The sequence below is a fragment of the Curcuma longa genome, chromosome 2 (assembly GCF_044706935.1).
Source record: "Curcuma longa cultivar G26 ecotype Majalengka, Jawa Barat chromosome 2, ITB_CL_G26_1.1, whole genome shotgun sequence".
NCBI classification, from domain to species: Eukaryota; Viridiplantae; Streptophyta; class Magnoliopsida; order Zingiberales; family Zingiberaceae; genus Curcuma; species Curcuma longa.
The window spans coordinates 4,450,625-4,471,861 of NC_133862.1; the positions used below are offsets into that span (position 1 = coordinate 4,450,625).

The window sequence follows — 21,237 nt, forward strand, 5'->3', positions numbered from 1 at the left end:
CACAATAATAATTATTTTAAAATTTTATTTTTATAGTGGAATTTTAGATAATGTACCTTAAAATAACTAAATAAAGATTTAAATAGTTTTAGGATGTAGAAGATAAAAATAACTCTAATATAATTTCACCCAATAACAAATATAGATCTCTAAATGAGTTTCTATTTAATTTATTAAAGGTATTATAATTTAACTCGAATTAAAAGTTATGATCTTTTAAAAGCTCGAATATCTTACATAAAGTTTGTGATAGAATTTGATGATTTTAAGGGGGAGAATAAAAATGCATGATTGATCTATTAAGTATATATGAGATTAAAGAGTGTTTTGCATCAGTATGTTTATATAGAAGATTCAGTAGAAGGAAGGAATTAGTAGTGAAAATGAATATTACTCTCTAATTTAGGGTAATAATCGAATTGTGAATTGATAATAATGCAAATTATAGTTAATGATCAAATTGAGAGTTACCTAGTGACCAAAATTTAACGTTGGTGTCGATAAATAAAGGGACCATAACGACCAAAAAAATAAATGATATCATATTATGTAGCAGAATTGCTTAAAAAATCATTTTACTCTATGAAACTCAATATTGATTTATGAAGTGAGCACTTAAGCATCAGCGTTAAAGAAATAAAAATGTTAAAGTACATATACTAAGATGAATAAAATAAAAAATAAAAAAATTAATAAAAAAGTTAAAATTATATTTATTGAAAGAAAAATTCTAAAAAATATATTTAAAGATGTAACTAATAAATATTTTGATTAGACAATATAAAATTATGTTAAATATATACATTACTCGAGAGAAAGGAAGATAAAAAAATTTTAATTAATAAAAATAAATTTTATATAAATATAGATGAAGATACACTAAAGAATAAAGATTCAAACTAAATGATATATATACAAGGATACATATAATTAATTAATCTCACTTTGTAGAATAAAAATTTAATTATTATTATCATTAAAGTAACACCAACAAACACTATCGGTCATAGTCGACATCAATGAACTATATCAGCTAGGATATATATACTCAAATTCTAGCTCAATTATTATATAACACTATTGGTGCAATTGACCTCAGATCAAGGTTGACTAAGTTGACTAAGCTCGAGTTGACTCAAATTGAATTTCAATTTTTCAAAATATGTAATTAGTTAGATGTCAAGTAAATCAAGATTGATCAGATACTTAACGGTGAATGAAAGTTTAAGTATATCAAGGTTGATTGGACATTTAGTGATCAGAAGTTCAATGAAAATTTGGAAAATAAAAGTTTAAGTAGGTCAAAGTTGACCGGATACTTGATAATCGAAAGTCCAATGGGAAGTTGACAAAAGAAAAATCAAAGTGAGTTAAGGTTGATCGGACCTTGACCCGGATACTTGACGATCGAAAGTCCAATAGGAAATTGGCATGAGAAGAAAATTCCAATAAATGGATCATGGAGGATCAGACACGTGGTAATGATGGAAGTCCTAACAAGTCAAGGTTGGTCGGATATCAGACAAAGATAAAGTCCTGACATGTTAAGGTTGACTGGATGTTAGGTAACGGGAAGTCTCGATAGGTCAAGGTTGGCCGGATATTGAGCAAATTAAGAAAGTCCTGGTAGGCTGAGGTCAACTAGATACTAAGCAAGATGAGAATTCAGCCGCAGTAAGATAATAATATGAGTATTAGTCGATTGATTGGGTGTATCGATCAACCGATGAACTCTAAACTCCGAAATTAGAATTTAAGGTGTTAATTAGGGTTACTACAGTAGCTAGGGTTCGTTTTCAAAAAAATATGATTTGCTACAATAACTTTAGGGTTTGCTACAATACTTTAAGGCTTACTACGGTAACTGAGTTTTGGATTTTTTTTTACTACAGTACTTTTATTACTATAGTCAATCGATTGGTGAGGTTCATCAATCAATTAGAACATTGTAGTAGTGAACAGAATATTTTGAAATCGATTAGGCAATCGATTGATAAGATTGGTCAAGTAAAATAATCATTCTGTAAGTATAAACGATTGGATTTGATGTGACAATCAATTGGTAAGTATGACCAATCGATTGGTTGATAGAAATCAGTCCAAAGAACATCCTTTAAAAGAAAGTTTTGAGGCAAATATGTGTGATCAATTCTTGGAGATTTTGAAGCAAAGTGTTGCTACATTTCCAGACTAACAAGAAACATTTCTAAGCAATAAAAAAGTGCTCAAAACAAGATCCTCGTTGTAAAGTCATTTTTGATTAATATTTCATTTTTCTTTGTATCTTTTTTTTATTTTGTTCTTGTAAGAAGCTTGGTGTAATAGACTTCTTTGCCTCCGGAAATATCCACAGTGAACTCGGAGTGGACTCTTGGATTAGTCGCCTTAAAAAGACGGATACCAAGTAAAATCTTGAAGTTGTACAGTGGAATCACGTTTGAATCAAGATTTTGTTAGTACCGATGGAATCAAAATATCTCCACAATGGTATGATATTGTCCACTTTGGGCCTAAGCCCTCATGGCTTTGTTCTTGGGCTCTCCCCAAAAGGTCTCATACCAATGGAGATACTTTCCATCCTTTTAACCTCATGATCTTTTCCATGTACTTTAGATGTGGGACTATGTCTGCACCCTTGCAACCCAACAATCCCCCCCTCAAACAAAGGACCACAGGCCCCCCTCAACGTCGTTTTTGATGTCTGAATCCTTGACCCACCAGGACTTTTTGTCCCTTGATCCACCCGACCTACTAGGACTTCCCACCTAGCTGCAGCTAGGACTTTTTACCCCTTGGTCCATCCGACCTACTAGGACTTCTCACCTAGTGTCTGATCCTCTTGATTCAGACACGGGAGCACCCACTTCCTTTGTTTAAGGTTCAAACCACATGATTAAATCTGGATCATGGCTCATCCGGCAGTTAGTTCGATGAAGAACGATTTCGCTCTGATACCACTTGTTAGTACCGATGGAATCAAAATATCTCTACAATGGTATGATATTGTCCACTTTGGACTTAAGCCCTCATAGCTTTGTTCTTGGGCTCTCCCCAAAAGGCCGTATACCAATAGAGATACTTTCAATCCTTTTAATCTCATGATCTTTTCCATGTACTTTAGATGTGGGACTATATTTGCACCCCAACCCAACAGATTTTAGTTATACATTCAAATGACAATTACTAACATCAAGATAAAAAGTGATCGAAGCTATTTACTCCACCTCTAACTCGCACGGGTCCTAACAAAGGCAATATATTTTCAACCTCAATTTAATTAGTAAAGTTTTCATTAAACCATCAATCCTTCCACCATGTTTACCACGTAATTTTTTTTAAAAAAATATTTGTCATATATAGCTACAAAACATCTTTCAGCATTTGTAGTTGTGTAGGAAATCACTTTGTGCATTTCCTTGTACATGTTTCGATCCACTCGATGAATCATCTTCCTTACAATTTATAACATCAACAGCTTTATCATCGATAGCTCATCGTATATATATATATCAAGCTTCAAAATTTCTCTGTTTAAAAGAGGTATCAAAGGACAATCCGATACATGAAGTTCTCGTCAATATGAGATCTCAAAAAAGGATTTATTGCACACAATTTTATCTTATTTTACAAGAAGTTATTTTTGAAACTCGAACTTGTGACTTCCAAATCACACAATAATAATTTTACCGTTACATCAATACTGACGCCGGGCGGGATAGTGATTATCCCGGGGGCAATATTGAATTCGTTAGTTCGACTGCAAACGTCGAAAAAATCTTCTAAAACCTGTTAATTCGGAAGAATAACAAGAGATAGGAAAATAAACGGCATTGCTGAAATTATTATTAAACCAAAACTTATTCTCCCAAACATCAACTCATAACATGTTTATATAGACTCAAACTCTAAAAAAGATTTCTAATAAAAAGAAAATTTTCTTAACAAATTCGAAAAGAAAGATTCCTAATAAAAAAGAAAAATTTCTTAACAAACTCGAAAAGAAAGATTCCTAATAAAAAGAAAAATTTCTTAACCGACTCAATTCCTAAAAATCCTAAACGGATTTAAAAAATCCTAAAATAAAAAAATAAAAATTTTCAAAACTTCTCTAAATACCAAAAACTTCAAAAATTACTAAAAATAAAAATTATCAAAATTAATAATAAAAATCTTTGGATGCTTCTGCATCAGTCGCCCCAGGTTGAAAGAAACTCGTCCTCGAGTTTAGAGTAATGTCAGGTGGTCGTCCAAGAAGAAGATCGTCTTGCATCAAATCAATAAAATTCATCAGTAATTGCTGGGCTTTAGAAATTCTCATCGATCCACTGACGAATATAACATCAGGAGGCCAAGGGTTGATCATCTTACTTGTTGGTAGCCTCAATCGTTCTTTTCAATGCCCAAAAGGAAAGCTGGTAGTCTCGAGTTCTTCTCGTCACAGCTCGGAGAGAAATATAATTGTATCGGAAGACATGAATTGATCGTGTTGCTGGATGCTACTGCATCAGATGACCCAAGTTGAAAAGAACTCATTTTCGAGTTCAGGATAGTGTAATATGAACAACCAAACTAGAAATGTGCTCAGAATTTCTGTCTAATATGAACAACCAACATGGGAAGTTGTCAAGGTATGTCCTTGTGATTAGCAACTGTTTCACTGTCCTCGAATGAGTTATTTAAATATTTCTTTTCTAACTTAGGCTCCTCGACAACCGGATGCGAAGCAATGTGGTTTTTATATCATGCGATATATGAAAGATATAATTGAAAATTTTGGAGTTGGCGACAAGGAATCACTTCCATCAATGGTAATATCTTCCATATAGGTTACTTTGTATCTCTGTGAGCAACTAAACTAGAAATGTTTAGTACGTAGTTTTACTAATATATTATTTATGTTTTTTTACAGTTTACAAATCTCAAGTACTCACTGGTTGAAATTAATGAAGTGCGATCCGAGTGGGCTGAATGCATGCTAGATTACATTTGAGTAGGAAAGGTATTCAAATTTTGAAAATTTTGTAGTTTCGGGTTAATATGCTAGTTTCGGTTATTTTATCTTAATCTCAAGTACTCACTGGTTGAAATTAAGTTTTTTATTTCTGCAGCACTGAAATTTCTGCTTGGGTCATTTCTGTCACTCAGGCCACTTCTGAATCAAACTTTGTTATTGTGATTCTTGCAAGCACTTTGTGAAGGCTGCTGCCAAAAGTTCTTGGCTGAGAGTTGATCTTAATTCCAAACTTTTAATAGAGCTCTGTGGATGACTGTTTAAGGAATTGTAGCTACTGATCATAGAATTTTGCATCGATTAACGTCATGTGTGTTAGAATTCTTATTTAAAATTTTTCATCTTTATGCTTAAGCATAGAAATCACTGGAAATTCTTAAAACTTTTAATGTCATGTGTGTTAATATTCTTTAGTTGTATGATATTACTGCATCATAATGTGATTTAGCAGGTTGCTTGGGGAAACCAGTCTTAGATCGTGTAGGACTTATAAGGCTCTTGGTTAAGTTGGTCCTGCTATTTCTTTCCATTTCTTAATGGTTCATGTTCAAATACGGACTGCAAGCTTGCTCACAAGGTGAATGATGTTTTTTATATATACTACCTGGCTCTGTTATATGCTCCTTCACATTCTCTTCTATGCTCGGCAACATGGTTCAAATACGGACTGCAAGCTTACGGTAATTCATGGAAATTCTCTTCGTAGTGTTATATGATAAGTAGATTGGTAGATCCAAAAGCATTCTCTTCTGATTCATTAGCAATAGAAGATTCTCTATGTACATTATCAGTAGATTCTCTATGTACATTATCAGTAGCATTCTCTTCGTAGTGTTATATGCTCTTGCACCAAATTCTTTTTTTCTATATATGTACATTATCAGTAGAAGATTCTCTTCTGATTCATGATCCAGAAGCATATGAATATGCATATCTTTGTCTGGCTTTGAAGAGATATTGATGCTTTGAGACACTAAAGGCATTTGAACATGATAATAATTGAAAGAATGCTGATATCCTGTTGTCTTTCTCTTTATTTTATATTCCATGTGTGTGTTGGTGTGGTTGAGTAATAAATATCCTTGTATACCTATTTTCTATTTGAAACACACATTTACTGCATTAAACAACTCTGCTTCAAAAGGTTATTTGTCTTTCTCTGTCCTGATGTTCAGGAATGCTTACATAATTAGCCTTTTGCATATTGATTATTTGACGCATTTAGTTATTCTCACTCTCCAGAGGTGATCATTATTGTTTCCTCTGGTTTCATTTCATAGTATCAATGCAATAGGAGCTAGAATTGTAACAACTTGTTGTTGCTTATCTCAATGTGCAGGTTTTTGTGAAGGATTTGTTCATGGAACATGCAGGTTGGCCTTTGAATAACATGGAGAGTTCCTACAAATTCATGGTGAAGCATGTGCAGCTCTGGAGGATGGCCTTTCACGGAACCTCCCCTCGTTGGATCCCTAACTTGTATCTAGCTGCCATCGCATCATTCTACACCAAGTATGGAGCTCTTCTTTATTCTTTCATCAGCAATTCTACTGCTGACATAGCAATTCCAAATCAGTGAACAATTTCTGTAGAGAAATTCTTTTTGCAGCAGTCATTATTGATTTTGGTGCTTGATGACTGAAGGAAAGTGGAAGTCGGTCTGAAGAAGTACAAGCCAGATATCATAATCAGCGTCCATCCCCTCATGCAACACATTCCTTTGTTGGTGCTGAAATGGCAAAACCTTCAAAACAAAGTTGTTTTTGTTACCGTCATCACCGATCTCAACACCTGCCACCCTACATGGTGTGTGAAACTAATTTTTTATACTTTTATGAAGTTAAATTTGACTGAAGAACCTTATCGGTTCGATCAGTTTCCACTCTGATGTCAATAGATGTTACTGCCCCTCTGAGGAAGTAGCAAAGAGAGCAGCGTTGGATGGCCTACAGCCTTCTCAGATCCATGTGTCTGGTTTGCCCATCAGACCTTCCTTTTGTCGTGCTGTTCTCGTCAAGGTTTGTCACGAGAGCTTAGCATATCTGCTTAATTAATCTTCTGCATTAGAAATTCAAGTTCCTTTTGTTTCCTGATAGGATGAATTGAGAAAAGAACTTGAGATGGACTCTAGTTTATATCTTAGCATGGTATCCCTGTACTTTATGAGCTGCAACTTTAAATCTTTCTTTTTTATACTTTTTGTCAGATGGCCTTTGAGCTATATGGCATGTTAGCTGGGAATGCAAGCCCTGTACAGAAGGCTACGGAGAGCATCCAAGAATTTAAAGCTTGCTGGTCCAAGCCTGTTCGAAGTAAGTGAATAGAGTGGCTCATGATTCATTGCTATGCTAGATGGAGATTTTGTATCTGTAGAAGAAGTACAACAGTCAAAAGGTTATTTGTAAACCCTGAGGATTCTATTAGTTTCTTCTGAGGATGAAAACGCTGAGGGAATATGTAATATGTTGCAAGAAGAATATTTGTGTTATTTGTAAATATTGAGGTGATTAAATATATCGGTGCTTTTCTATTTGTAATTTGTTTGGTGAATTTATAATATTATGATAATTTTGTAATCTTGCTCGATCATAATTTACAAACAACATTAAAAAAATAAGTGTTATTACAACAGTTTTAAATTTAATGACATCGGTTTGGAAGCGTTGTCGTTAAGTGATATTACATCGGTCGAAAACCGTTGTTAAAATTGATGTTAAACAGATATTACATCGGTTTTATACCGTTGCAGAACTAATGTCGTTGAGTGATATTACATCGGTCGAAAATCGTTGTTAAATTTGATGTTAAACAGATATTACATCGGTTTTACACCGTTGCGAAATCGATGTCATTAAGTCATATTACATCGGTCGAAAACCATTGTTAAATTTGATGTTAAACAGATATTACAACGGTTTTTCACCGTTGTAAAATCGATGTCGTTGAGTGATATTACATCGGTCAAAAACCGTTGCTAAAATTGATGTTAAACAGATATTACATCGGTTTTATACCGTTGCATAACCGATGTCTTTGAGTGATACTACATCGGTACTACATCGGTTACAAACCGATGTCGTTGAGTGATATTACATCGGTTAAAAATCGAGGTCTAAAATGTCAGACCTTTTACATCGCCTTCATAGACATCGGTCGATTTTTTCATAGACATCGATTTTCCACCGATGTCTATGACTGTTTTTCTTGTAATGTGTCTTCAAAATAAAAAATCTTTAAGTGCTGATGAATCAAAAGTCGTTGCATAAGTGATGGAATGGGAGGAAGATCCTCTGATATTAACTCTGTCAAATCTTTAGGCAGTTGTTGTACTTCTGATAGAAAATAAATTGCATTCTCAGATAATTTGTCATATAGAATCTTACAACCATCACCATAAAATACCTCGTCATACACTGGCTCACTAATTGACTCGATCTCGTCTTCATCATAAATTGGATCATCGACTATTTCGATCTTGTCGTCCATATCTTTCTCAAGAAAAATTGTATCCAAGTAAAAAGAAAAGAACTTATGACCTTTAAGATTTCGAGCACTACCATCATAGTGTAAGGCTTCCTCATCTTAAACCTGCCTAGCATGATCTTGACCATGTACCTCACGGGGGCGGGATAGCGATTATCCCGGGGGCAATATTGAACCCGTTAGTTCAACTGCGAACGTCGAAAAAATCTTCTAAAACCTATTAATTCGGAAGAATAACAAGAGATAGGAAAATAAACGGCATTGTCGAAATTATTATTAAACTAAAACTTATTCTCTCAAATATCAACTCATAACATGTTTATATAGACTCAAACTCTAAGAAAGATTCCTAATAAAAAGAAAATTTTCTTAACAAATTCGAAAAAAAAAGATTCCTAATAAAAAGAAAAATTTCTTAACAAACTCGAAAAGAAATATTCTTAATAAAAAGAAAAATTTCTTAATCGACTCAATTCCTAAAAATCCTAAACGGATTTAAAAAAAATAAAATTTTTCAAAACTTCTCTAAATACCAAAAACTTCAAAAATTATTAAAAATAAAAATTATCAAAATTAATAATAAAAATCTTTGGATGCTCCTACATCAAATACTCCCTTCTACCAGAGAAGAGAATAAGAGAAGTACTTAATTATTTAAATTCATCACAAGAAGATCCCTTGGAGCAGTAGCATGTAACAAAAGACAAGCAAAAGATGCTTCCCATATTAATTAACATGTGCATTAAGCATGCATAATCAAGTATCTTAAATCATGCATGTATCATAGTATTAAACAAATGCTCATTTATACATCTATACAATGGATTACAGTTTTAGTAAATATTATAATCTTATTCTAAGTTTTTTTTATTACATCACTGACTTAAATTGTATGATGCAAAAATTCAAAATTATGATGATATAATTATATTCATGAATAAATGGGATAGCTAATTAAGAATATAAGTAACTCAACTTGCTAAGATAATTACAAATTAAAGTCACCTAATCTCATGACGCATTGGTGGTTGATTATAATACGATGTGATAAGCTAATTAATTATGACAACAAGAGTATCTTTGACTAAAACAAGAATAATGTAAAAAAATAAATAAATAAAACAAAAGTAAATTTGAGATATTTATGTGGAGTTGCATTATTGCCCATTAATTAAAATAAATATCATAATCACAATAGCACCATCAGTTTAATTAATTATATATCTTTAAGCTCGTGATAATTAATATATAGAAAAAAAGACTTTGATAATATATAGTTATTGCATGGAAGGCTCGTATTTTTTATTAATAAAAGTACTAGAGTTTAATATTTAATATTTAATATTTAAACAAACTCACTCAAATGGGCTATTCTTTAACTTTTTATATAGATAAGATGGATTATTTAATCATAAAGGCATGGAGACAAAGAAGAAACATTCTGATAAATGGGAATTAAAGTTTATTGATTCCCTACGCCTATTAATTAACATAACAACTTGATAATTAAGAAAAAATAATTAATAATTATATAGTAATGGGTGTTCTCGTTAATTATTAGTGTTTATAGCTACTAACTAGTTCTCTTTAATTAAGGAGTGATAATATTTTGATTAAAAAAAGGTGGTTATAGTATAAATGCTGAATTGTCAACGAAATATATTATTGTAATTAAATATATATTAAGAAGAATTTGAAATGAAAGCAATTAATGCCATTACAATAAGTATTTTCGTAATTATTTATCCTATTTCTCATTATATTCATTATGATCAGTAGGACATCTATTTGGCTTAAAACTCTTCAACATGCTTAAAATTATTAATTAATTAATTATAATTATAATTATTTTAATATTGATAAAAATTGATCTGATATTAATAAAGTTACTCGAATTTGATTAAAATTAGTCCAACTTATTAAAAATTGATTGAATATTATTGGACAACGATTTTAATCAAAACTGATTGAAATAATTTTAGTCAAAATTACTATAATGTGAAACAATTTTAATCGAAATTGTTACAATGTTGATCCATTCAAATTAAACTCATTAAATGTTAACACAATTTTGGTCAAAATTATTAGTTGTTGAATAAATTTTAATCAAGACGCTATAAAAGGATTCTTAAGATATGGGACGACGACACCCATTAATATTTTTTTAATTGAATAATTTTTATGATAATAAAAATAAATGATGCCTTTTAAATTTTTGTCATTTATAAATGTATATTATTTTTATTAAAAAAGTGAATTTTGGATTTTTTTTAATATGTAAACAAGGATTAATAGACTCCATATAGTTAATTAATTCAAAAAAGACGGCATTGTATATAAATATGCCAATTATAATTAAATAACTGTCAATTTCAGTCATTTTCCTCCCTACCAACTCAGTGTGAATATATTTTATTTGGTTCTAAACTAGCTAATAGATTGATTCAATCACCTTAGATAATGATGCAACGGTAAAATATTTACTGAGTTACATAAATATTTATTGTTCGAATTTCAACTACGATGTATTGTATGTAAGGTGAGAAGTCAAGTATATTTTCAGATTTATTTGATGGGTAGTATGTGAGATTGAACTGTCCATCTTCAAAATTAATTGAATCATAAAAATTAAATATCTAAATAATAATAATAATAAAAAGAATGATTCAAACAAATTATATTTTTTGTCAAGAGATATTATTATAACATGAGAAAAATATTAGTTAGGTTGATTAAGTCGTATGATTTGAAATTAAAATGTGGGGTTTTTTATAGCGAACTAGATTCATAGAACTTCTGACTAAAATTTGATATTTCGAATAAATAATTAATTGTTCATTTCTCTTACCATTCACACCAAAATTATTCAACGGCAAGACAAAGCACAATTATCGTTCGTTTACTCTAAGCACATAGTAACTACTAAGTGTTGAAAAATAGATATGAATGCCTTAATTAGATTATAAAAAACATAAAAAAAATTATGTCAAAGGAAATATATATGTTAAAATATTTGTTAGTTGTTTATCAATTATAATAAGCACAAAGAAATTAGTTTTAAGAAATGAAAATTTTGAATAAAAATGAAAAATACTAAATAAAGAATATAAGGCCCATAAAAAAAAAGTTGTTGAAATATTTTTTTATTGCGAAGAGATTAATAGATTTTTACATAGTTGCTGTGGCATATTGAGACCATAAAAAAAGCTCATTTAGAACTCTAACGATGAGAGATACCTCAAGCTACCAAGTTCATACCAAGGAGTTGACAACGACTACAACTCTAAACACATTAGTTGATCATTAATTTTCAACTAAACAATTAAGTAATGAGTTTCATATATATATTATGACCTCTCTCTAATTAAATTCGAAGGTCTTTGCAAGCAAAGTTGATCTGTACATAGTTGACAAGGTTTTGCAATTAATGAAGTCACCTAGAATTTGTGCTATCATTGATTGATGACTTTACTAGAGTTTAAAATAAAAAGGGAAAACATTGGAGAATCTTTTTCTTCTCAGTAGGAGATTGAAGCTTCCTGTGTGCATCATGAGCATCAATGCATGAAGAAGAAGAAAAAAAAAACATATTTTGACTTTACCACGAGGCTCGATGATCATTGACCAAGTGCCTTTAAATGTGCACTTCTTCCTCTTCTCTCCAAAGCCAGTGTCTTGTGATGGGGTGCAAGATGTGTGAGAAGGGAAAGGTGACCTACAAGAGGGGCTTGTGGTCTCCTGACGAGGACCAGAAGCTGAAGGACTGCATCCTCAAGCACGGCCATGGCTGCTGGACCTCTGTTGCACTCAAAGCTGGTAATTGCCTGCCTGCCTTTTCTTCTATCATGTTTCAGTCTTTGTTTTCTTTTCTTTTCTCTGATTTAAGCAGTTTGTCTCTAGGCTTGCAGAGGAATGGAAAGAGCTGCAGATTGAGGTGGATGAATTACCTGAGGCCAGGGCTTAAACGCTGTGCTTTCACAGCTGAAGAGGAATCGACTGTGATGAAACTGCATGCCATTTGGGGCAACAAGTGAGCAAATTCTGAAAATTTTAATGTTCAGGCATTCATTTTGGTTCTAAGCAATCTGAAAATGGTGGCACAGGTGGTCTCAGATAGCAATGCATCTGCCAGGGAGAACTGATAACGAAGTGAAGAACCACTGGCACACCAACCTCAAGAAGAAACTCCGGAAGGTCGAAAACCACCCGAAATCTGAACAAGTGTCGAATGAGCACGACAGCCGAATTTCAGTTTCAGAATCCTTGCTCTCTCAAGGATCAATCCTCACGAGTTCTTGCCATTCCACGATAGAGCATGTCGATCATCAGCCTCCTCTCCACAAAGTTCTCTTTGCAGATTGGATACCAATGTTCAGTGGCAATGGCTCATTGAATTTGGACGGTGGGGCGATGAGTCGCAACCGAACAGAATCGACCTCGAACTCTGAAGTCTTCAGTCCCGAGCTTTCGCAGCTTGACATGGCTGACAGCATCGTAGGTTGGGAAGACTCGATCGTCCATGGAGGACTTCAGCCTGTGGAGCAAATTCCAGATGTCAATTTCCATGATTTGTTTGCTTCGAGCGAAGAATGCTTTGGTATCGAGTTGAATCATGCACTGTTCTTTAATCTCTAGGGAACAGATACAAATTTGTGTCAAAGTAAACGTCCATTTGTTTATAAGACTTTACAATCTCATTGATCAATCAAAAGTTCTATAGCTTCGATCAAAAGGATTGTGCTTTTCACTAGTGTCTCACAGTAAATCACTAAAAGAGTCTTGGACAAGGAAGGAGGATGAAGAGGGACAAAAAATTCAACAACCTACCAGAACTTCATTAAAAAAATGGAGTTCTTGAGAGTTTGATTACGAATTCATCGAGAAATGTCAAACAAAATTAATGAATTGTTGAAGATTCTCTACTCAAACAGTGGAGTTATTTTGTTTCTACATTTTCAACAGTGGAGCTAATGTTCAGCTTATGTAGGTTAACCAATCACAATATTATAATATAACAACAACAATTTTTTTTTCAATCAAGCAAGTTTTACATGCTGAAGATTTTGTTGACACTGTTCTATTCAAAAAAGGAGAGGAAGCAGAACCAACTCAACAAATCAAGATGTGAATCACCTCTTCAAGAAAATTTGCCTAGGAACTTGGATGATTTCTAACAATCTTATTCTGCAACACGAACAAAGAAAAATCCAAACAAAGCTTGATACTTCAAGGAAACAGGACCTGTATTTAGTTGATTAATTAGTTGATTAATTCCCATCATATGTCCTTGTGGCAGCTGAGAGGCCAATCCTTGAATAATCTGGAAGAGAAATCATCTAGTCCAGTTTAACAATGTTATGCTAAAAGAACTAACAGCAATCAGGACATGGCACTTTCACATGGATTTTGAATCACTTTACTAAAATTTGTATCAAACTAAAAGTTTTACTGACATTTTCCCATAGATTATGTGTAAAAAGCATTAGTAACAGAACGAACAGTGCACAATAAATGCAAGAACATTTACTTCCACAATCATGACAGACACATGTTCATATGCTCACATCACACCTACAAATGATCAAAGATTTAAATCTTTTTTTTTAATCTCTGGACACACTATGAACAGAAATATAATATCTAGATTCCTTTTATGAGGAATGTAGATATTATAATATCTATTTCAAATATAATATCTTTGTTTGCCAAGCTTGAAAACAAAGACTCAGATTCTATGAAGTTCTGAGGTACAAGAATGTAATGGTGACATATAGAGCAATAGAAGCTTTTAAACTCAAACTAAATCATGAAGAAACAGATTCTACATCCATTACTATTGCCATCTAGGCAATCCTAAGTCCTAACCTGCACATTTAGGATGACTTAGTTGGGTTCATTGGTTGGTGTGGATCAATTGCTATTCGTCAGTTGATAGGTCAGGTTCAAATTTGCAATTGAAATCAAACACGTTTGCTCAAAACTATAGTTCATTCCAACTAGAACCACAGGTGCTATGTGGAAGAGGAGGTGGCCCAAGAGGCATGCTACCAGGAAAAGACTGTCTCTGTTCTTGATCAGACCCATCAAAGGTTGAAGTCGTTAAGCCATTTTACACATGAAGTATCAGACATGAATCAAGATTTTAAGACAAAATGTTGAGAGAACTCTTGACAAAACTTGAAGAGTGTAATACCAACTGGAGTTGGACCAAGACTGTATTTATAGCGACTAAGATCTCCAGGTCTATTTCTGCACCAAAACTTGGTTGTATGGTCATTGCTTCCACTGCAGTCATTATAGTTGAAATTAGAAAGACTGCAAACCCCTACTTAAACTGTATAGTTTTGCCATTCATGTGAGCATGAATGAAACAGCACAAAGAAAAGGAATGAGAGCTTGTGAAGCTGTTTGCTAGAAAATATGACACTGGTTGTATTTCAGTAGGAATTAGTAAGGAGTACAATGACTAATGATGAGTTCTGAAATCAACAAATAATCCCATTGCAATATCACCAGTTGAGCGCCAAACATACAGCAAAGTTGTCCTTAATTGAGTATAATAAAACAGCCACTAAACTTGCTATAAATCTAGGTAACTAATAACCATCATTTTATCACGGTATTTAGGTTTCTATATTTATATTTTTTGATATTCTCATGTGTTTAATTTGGGTTTATATTATATTTCATGAGTTGAATTCATTTTGAGTTTTAATGTAATTTATCTTTTATTTATGAAATTTTGACTAATTATTTGAATGTTGTCTTTATAGGCAATCAAGGTGTCGTGGATTCAAGTCGGATCCATCCAAATTGAATTTAAAGTTGAAGTTAATTGAAGAGACCAATCTAGAACGATCTGGACCGATCATCTATGATCCGAAGAAATCTAAATCATCCATCATGATCTGGTCCATCCAAATCAAGAGAGAATAAATCATGACTATTGATCTAGATCTGAGCCATTGGATCAGATTTAGATCGACTCCTACCATTAGATCAAATCTGAAGAGTTCTCAATAGTCCATTTAAATCTAAGAGAATGCTACCGTGTCGAATAGGGGTGAGCAAAAGTTCAATTAAATCAAACAATTCAACTAAATTTAAAAATTCAATTTAGTTATTTCAGAATTTTAGTTTTTATCTCTAAAAAAATTTATTATATCAATTAATTCGGTTCGATTTCGATTTTAAAATTTCTTATTCGATTAAATCGAATAAACAGAATAAAATAAAATAAAAAAATAATAGGTAAATTCTAAATAAGTGAACTTATAAATTCTTAACTAATCAGTAAATCTCTTATAATGCTTGAAAAATTCAATTAATTCAATTTTCAACTGAATTAATCAATATTTTATTGGTTCAATTTTTATTTAAAAATTCGATCAGGTCGGTTAGTTCAATAAAAATTTGATTTGTTTGATTTCAATTAATTCGGTTCAATTTTAACCGAATACTCAACCCTGGTGCTAAGAGATCCGGCTATAACAGAGGATTGGAGACGCGCACAAAGGTGGCTTATTCTTCTTCCATGATTCACCGTCAACCATCCTTCTTCCTCCTTCACCATCAGACAAGTCAAGGGGATTCTTTTCTCAATCGAACGTCCACTGTCATCCACAAAGGTTCAAGGATTCTCCTTCCTCAATCATCTCCGACCATCATCTAGCCCATCTTCCACTGGCAACTTCATCTATCCTCACACTGACCGCAAGCAACAACCGGTGATCTACCTCCTTCCATCATCCAAGAGTAAAGGGGATTCCCTACCCTAGTCATTCTCCTCATGACAAGATCACCGATGCCATCTCCACTCATTAATTCTTTGTGTAGTTTAGAACAACATACTTCATTAATTCTTTGCATTTGAATTTTACATTTTAAGAGTTAAATTCGAAACACCAAAAAGATCAACACCCATTTACATTGAAAACCCAAATAGATGATTTCTAGCTTGATTTAGACACTCTTCTACTAGTCCTAGGAAAAATACGACTTAGGTCTCTATACTTTATTTGTTTTGTGAGCTAAGAGTTTTCAAATATAAATTCAATTTGAGGTTAACTAGTGACACTAATTGTGGGCTTATCAGATAGCTTGTAAAATGAGCTTTCTTGTGCCCCCTCCTTCGATGTCTGGGTCCCGAGGATACTGATTACATCATGCAAGAAGTTCACCAAGGTTACTGTGAAAATCATGTAAATGGCCAGATCCTATCTAGAAAGATCCTGTTGACGGGATACTTCTGACCGACTCTATAGGTTGACACGGGTCAACTTATCAACACTTGCATCAACTATTAATTAGAGGCATCAAAATCTCCCTCGGCACCCCACAAACTTCTTGAAGGCATCAACCACTTCTTGTCCCCTTCCACCAATGGGGAATAGACATCCTCGACCCTTTCGTGATCGGACCTAATCAGAAGAAGTTCCTTCTAGTTGTGGTCGAGTACTTCTCCAAATGGATAGAGATAGAGCCCTTAGCTCAGATCACATAAGTTGTTGTTCTCAAGTTCCTTTGGCAGGACTTTATCTATCAATACGATCTTCCTCATAGACTTGTTTCTGACAATGGTCGTTAGTTTCAGGGTCGCAGATTCAAAGAGTAGTGTAAATGTTTCGACATTCAGCAAGCTTTCACCTCAATCGTTATCCTTAGAGCAACGGGCAAGCTGAGGTTGTTAATCGGGAGATAATCCGAGGGCTCAAGGTCAAGCTGGACCATGTCAACGATAGATGGATGGAAGAATTGCCGAAGATACTTTGGCCTACTGAACCACTCCTCGAGAAAGTACCGGGATGATCCTCTTTCACTAGGTCTATGGTGGGGAAGTAGTCATTCCTGTCGAGATAGGTGTGGAGTTTGCTAGGGTAGGTGCCTACGATCAAGACAATCCTAACAAGCAACTACTCGAGCTCGACCTAATAAGCGAGATAAGGGACAAAGTAGCCACCCATATTGTGGCTTACCGACCTATAACAATAAAGTCATTCCCCACACCTTTCATGTCGATAATTTTGTCTAGAAGAAGGTCAAGTCCGTGGGAGATGTTAGGAAGCTAGAGTCACAATGGGAAGGATCTTACCGAGTCAGTTGCAAATTGAGCTCGGGAGCTTACTATTTGAAGGTCCTTGAAGGAAAATAGCTAGGTCGACCTTGAAATGTTGCGCATCTACTGCCTTATCGTGCCTATCCTTTATCTTTCATAGCACTCTGTACCTACCTCTTTTTTTCATTAGTAAAAAGGCTATCCTTCTAGACTCTCGTGTCTCCACGAAACTAGATACCTTTGATCTCATATCAGCGATATCCATTAGTAATTATCCTTTTCGGGGCCCAAGTCAATCCCCCAGTCTCGGATCAACGATATCCATCAATAATTTTTCTTTCCAGAGTCCAACTAAGTCCCCTTGGTCTCGGACCAACGGCGGTCATCAATAATTATCTTTTTCATAATCCAACTCAATCCCCCGATCTTGGACATCAACATTGTCTTTTCATGATCCGACTCAATCCTCTTGGTATCAGACCGCAATATTCATAAGTAATTGTTCTTTTCAATGCCCAACTTAATCGCTCTGATCTCAAACCAGCGGCATCTATCATCAATTGTTCTTTTCAAAGCCCAACTCAATCTCCTTGATCTCGTACCAACAACATCCTTCAACAATAGTCCTTCTTAAGTTCGATTGTCTCAGACCAACAACGTCCATCAAGAAACACGTGGCTTCGTAATTAAAACTCATACGAGAATACTCAAGGCAAACAAAATGTGAGAGTGGAAGATAACGGCAAAAGGTAAGTCCATTTCATTAAGATAACAATGTTGTTACTAATTATACTTACAAGGAGCAAACCAAAAAATAAGAAAAACATTCACTTGGAGCTGCTGCTTGACCTAGTCGGTCTTCTCTGAGTCCAGCAAGTCATCCCAGACTAGCTTCAGATCGAAGGAGTCTAGAGAAGTGCCCGGAGGCAAATGTCCGGCCTTCAGAATTTGTCGGATTGCACTCTCAAAATCATGTTGGAGTATCTTCATCATTCGTGTTCCCAGCACGTCGTAGAACTCTTCCGACTGCATGAAAGCTTTCTTCCGGCTCTCCCAACGGCCTTCCTCGCCGGCCTGATAGCTCTCCGACTCGGCCTTGATAGTCTTTCGAAGCGATGACTTGACGCTCCAGCTCCGCCACTGTCTCAACAGATTCGAGCAGCTGAGTGTTGAGCTCGGACGAATGCACTATTCCAAACTGGTGATTTTCACCTCCTGGATAGCTTCTCTGGCCACAACCCTCTCCAACTCTTGCTCTAAAGGAGCTACCTTTGCCAAGGTCGCCTCGAGCTCCTGGGCCAACTGAGCCGCCCACTCAGTTTGGGTAGCAACCTCCAACCGAGAGCGGTCGGCCTTGTCTAGGCCTCGGATCTGCGCTAAAAGGTTGGGCGGTGACGGTGAGGGGCAAGACCTCCTGAGCGCCTCGGGCAGGTCGGCAGAGCCAGGGATTGACATAGAATCAGGGATTAGCAAATTCTTTATCGAACCTCCCATCCCCAAAAAACAGAAGAGACAGCAAGGATCAAAGGCTCCAAATCAGAGTTCCAAGTTAAAAAGTAAATGGGAGATTCTTTTACTGCGCGTTCGGAACGAACCTTTGTAAGGGACCGGCGGCCGAGTAAATTCTGACGGTTGTCGCGAGGGTGGCGGCGGCGGCCCCCGGGGGAACTCCATATTCTGCGGTGGCTCGTCGTACATCACCTTCGGCCAGCCACTTCCGAACAGTAACGCTGTATCGCAGACGGCATCGGAGAGAATCGGCCGGGGTAGCTAGGGTTTTGACCAGTGACCGACTTGGTAGAGCTTTTTAGGAATAATCAACGGCAATTTTCTATTTACTGAACCAAGAACCCTTTTAATTATTATTCTAAACAAATATTCTTCAAATTAGGACTAAGTCTGTAAATAAATCGGCGAAGAAATTAAATTTTCAATCTAATAAAACTCATTTTATATTTATTCAATAATATAAAATTATATAAAATAAATAAATTTGAACACTAATAATCTTGATTGCTTAAAGTTATGTAAATTTTAATTATACATTTGTTTTTAAAATTTTAATTTAAATATATATTGATATGATAGGGATAGTCGATACCACGTGATATAGTCAAGTCAAAAGTTAAGCTGAGTTAGAAGTCAAATCAAGACAAGCTTGAATATATTCAAGATGAGGTCAACTTGAGCTTAGATTCGATCAATCCAAGCTCAAGTCAAGTCAGCCCAGCTACAAAACCTCAAGTCAAGTCCGACCAAATCGCATCTGAGTTAGGTCTATCCTAATTGAGAACTTTGACTCGACACAACTATCCTTGAAGTGTCGATCACCAAAGAGTTTGCCTCTCGATAGAAAGGAAAGATGTCTATTTTTTGAGAATTAAGATCATCTTTTCACTTTTTATTTAAAAGTAACTAATTGCAACACGAAGATAAACAATTTAGTTATTTTCTACTCTCTTTATTATTCGTTTTCATCTTTCATTTTCTCTATCTTTTTTATGTCAGATGGACATTGTGCCTTAGCCCCCTTCTAACATCTTCATTGAGTCTTTTCAAATCTCTATTCAGAAGATCTCTGTAATATTCAACGTGCTAAAAGCCAATCTAATTGATACCCGACTTGTATCTAATCCATCGAAAAGTACTTGAACGTGGTTATTTAGCCGAGTCATCACATCCCTTAATCTCGAACCGGACCACATATAATTACAATAATTGTATTGGTGTGTTGCATTGATGTTACCCTAGTGTAATTTACCCAATAGGAGGAAGATACATTTAGATAGATAGATAGTATTGATCAAATTTATCAAAAATCAGCAGCTAGCTGTAAATCAAGATCAAATTTAAAGAAAAAAAGAATGCAATTCCAAGAACATTGGCATTAATTATATATAGATAGATATATTTATAAAATCGTTCTATAAAGAGAACTAAGCATCTACTATATTTATCTGAATGCAATCAATGCCTACAATCTGCTCATTCTACTGCAACGCAAACTTTTTGGGGAAGGCCACGACATGAGAGAACAAGAGATCGAGGATTAAAGGATGATCGATCAAACCATTAACATGCATGGATTCATGCATGCATGCTTTTTCTAGACAAATCCCAGTCGAAGTTCCAAGTCAAGATCCTCCTCCTCCTCTTCTTCTTCCTTTTCACTAACAGCATGACCGCCGAAGATTCCGATCTCCAACTCCAGCCTCACGACTTCTCTTCCCTTCTGCAGCATTGCCTCTCCGCTCTCGCCTTCTTCCGCGAGGAGCTCCTTCACAGTCATGTCCACGGCTTTCCTCAACTCCTCCTCTAGAGGAGAAACAATAATGGGGACGATCATCTCCTTGGCTGCAGGAGCAGGAGCAGGAGCTGGAGGCGTCGGCAGGAGGTCGATGAGGTCAGGTCTAGCGGAACAGAGAAGATTAGGTTTAGGGTTAGGAAGATCCGGGTCGAGAAGAGGCAGAGGGAGGCGCTGCGGCTGCGCCTGCTGCTGCCTCAGCCTGGCCCTGTCCCTTCTATGCACATTCATGTGTCCTCCGAGTGCCTGAGCTGACTTGAACTCCCTCTTGCAGAAGCTACAAAAGTAGGACCTCGGAGGCCAAATGGAGAAGCCTCCTCCCATCATCAGAGGATCCCCTCTGCCTACCACCTCCATCCATGGCTCCTTCCCCTTCCTCTCCAT

The 21,237-nt window shown here is 35.0% G+C and overlaps 3 protein-coding genes across 3 annotated transcripts; 2 read left to right on the forward strand and 1 right to left on the reverse strand.

The window, feature by feature from the left end:
• Positions 1–4,751: 4,751 nt before the first annotated feature.
• LOC141821440 (putative monogalactosyldiacylglycerol synthase 3, chloroplastic) lies at positions 4,752–7,331 on the forward strand. Its single transcript, XM_074708871.1, has 6 exons — positions 4,752–4,808; positions 6,351–6,586; positions 6,656–6,817; positions 6,888–7,029; positions 7,108–7,158; positions 7,218–7,331. The coding sequence occupies exons 1-6, from the start codon at positions 4,752–4,754 to the stop codon at positions 7,329–7,331; spliced, it is 762 nt and encodes a 253-aa protein (XP_074564972.1).
• Positions 7,332–12,174: 4,843 nt separating this feature from the next.
• On the forward strand, positions 12,175–13,141 carry LOC141822415 (MYB-like transcription factor EOBI). Its single transcript, XM_074709860.1, has 3 exons — positions 12,175–12,310; positions 12,395–12,524; positions 12,598–13,141. Exons 1-3 carry the CDS (start codon positions 12,175–12,177, stop codon positions 13,127–13,129), a joined length of 798 nt encoding a protein of 265 aa, XP_074565961.1. The 3' UTR covers positions 13,130–13,141.
• Positions 13,142–20,655: 7,514 nt separating this feature from the next.
• Positions 20,656–21,237, reverse strand: LOC141821441 (uncharacterized). The gene has a single exon (XM_074708872.1). The coding sequence runs from the start codon at positions 21,235–21,237 to the stop codon at positions 20,656–20,658; it is 582 nt and encodes a 193-aa protein (XP_074564973.1).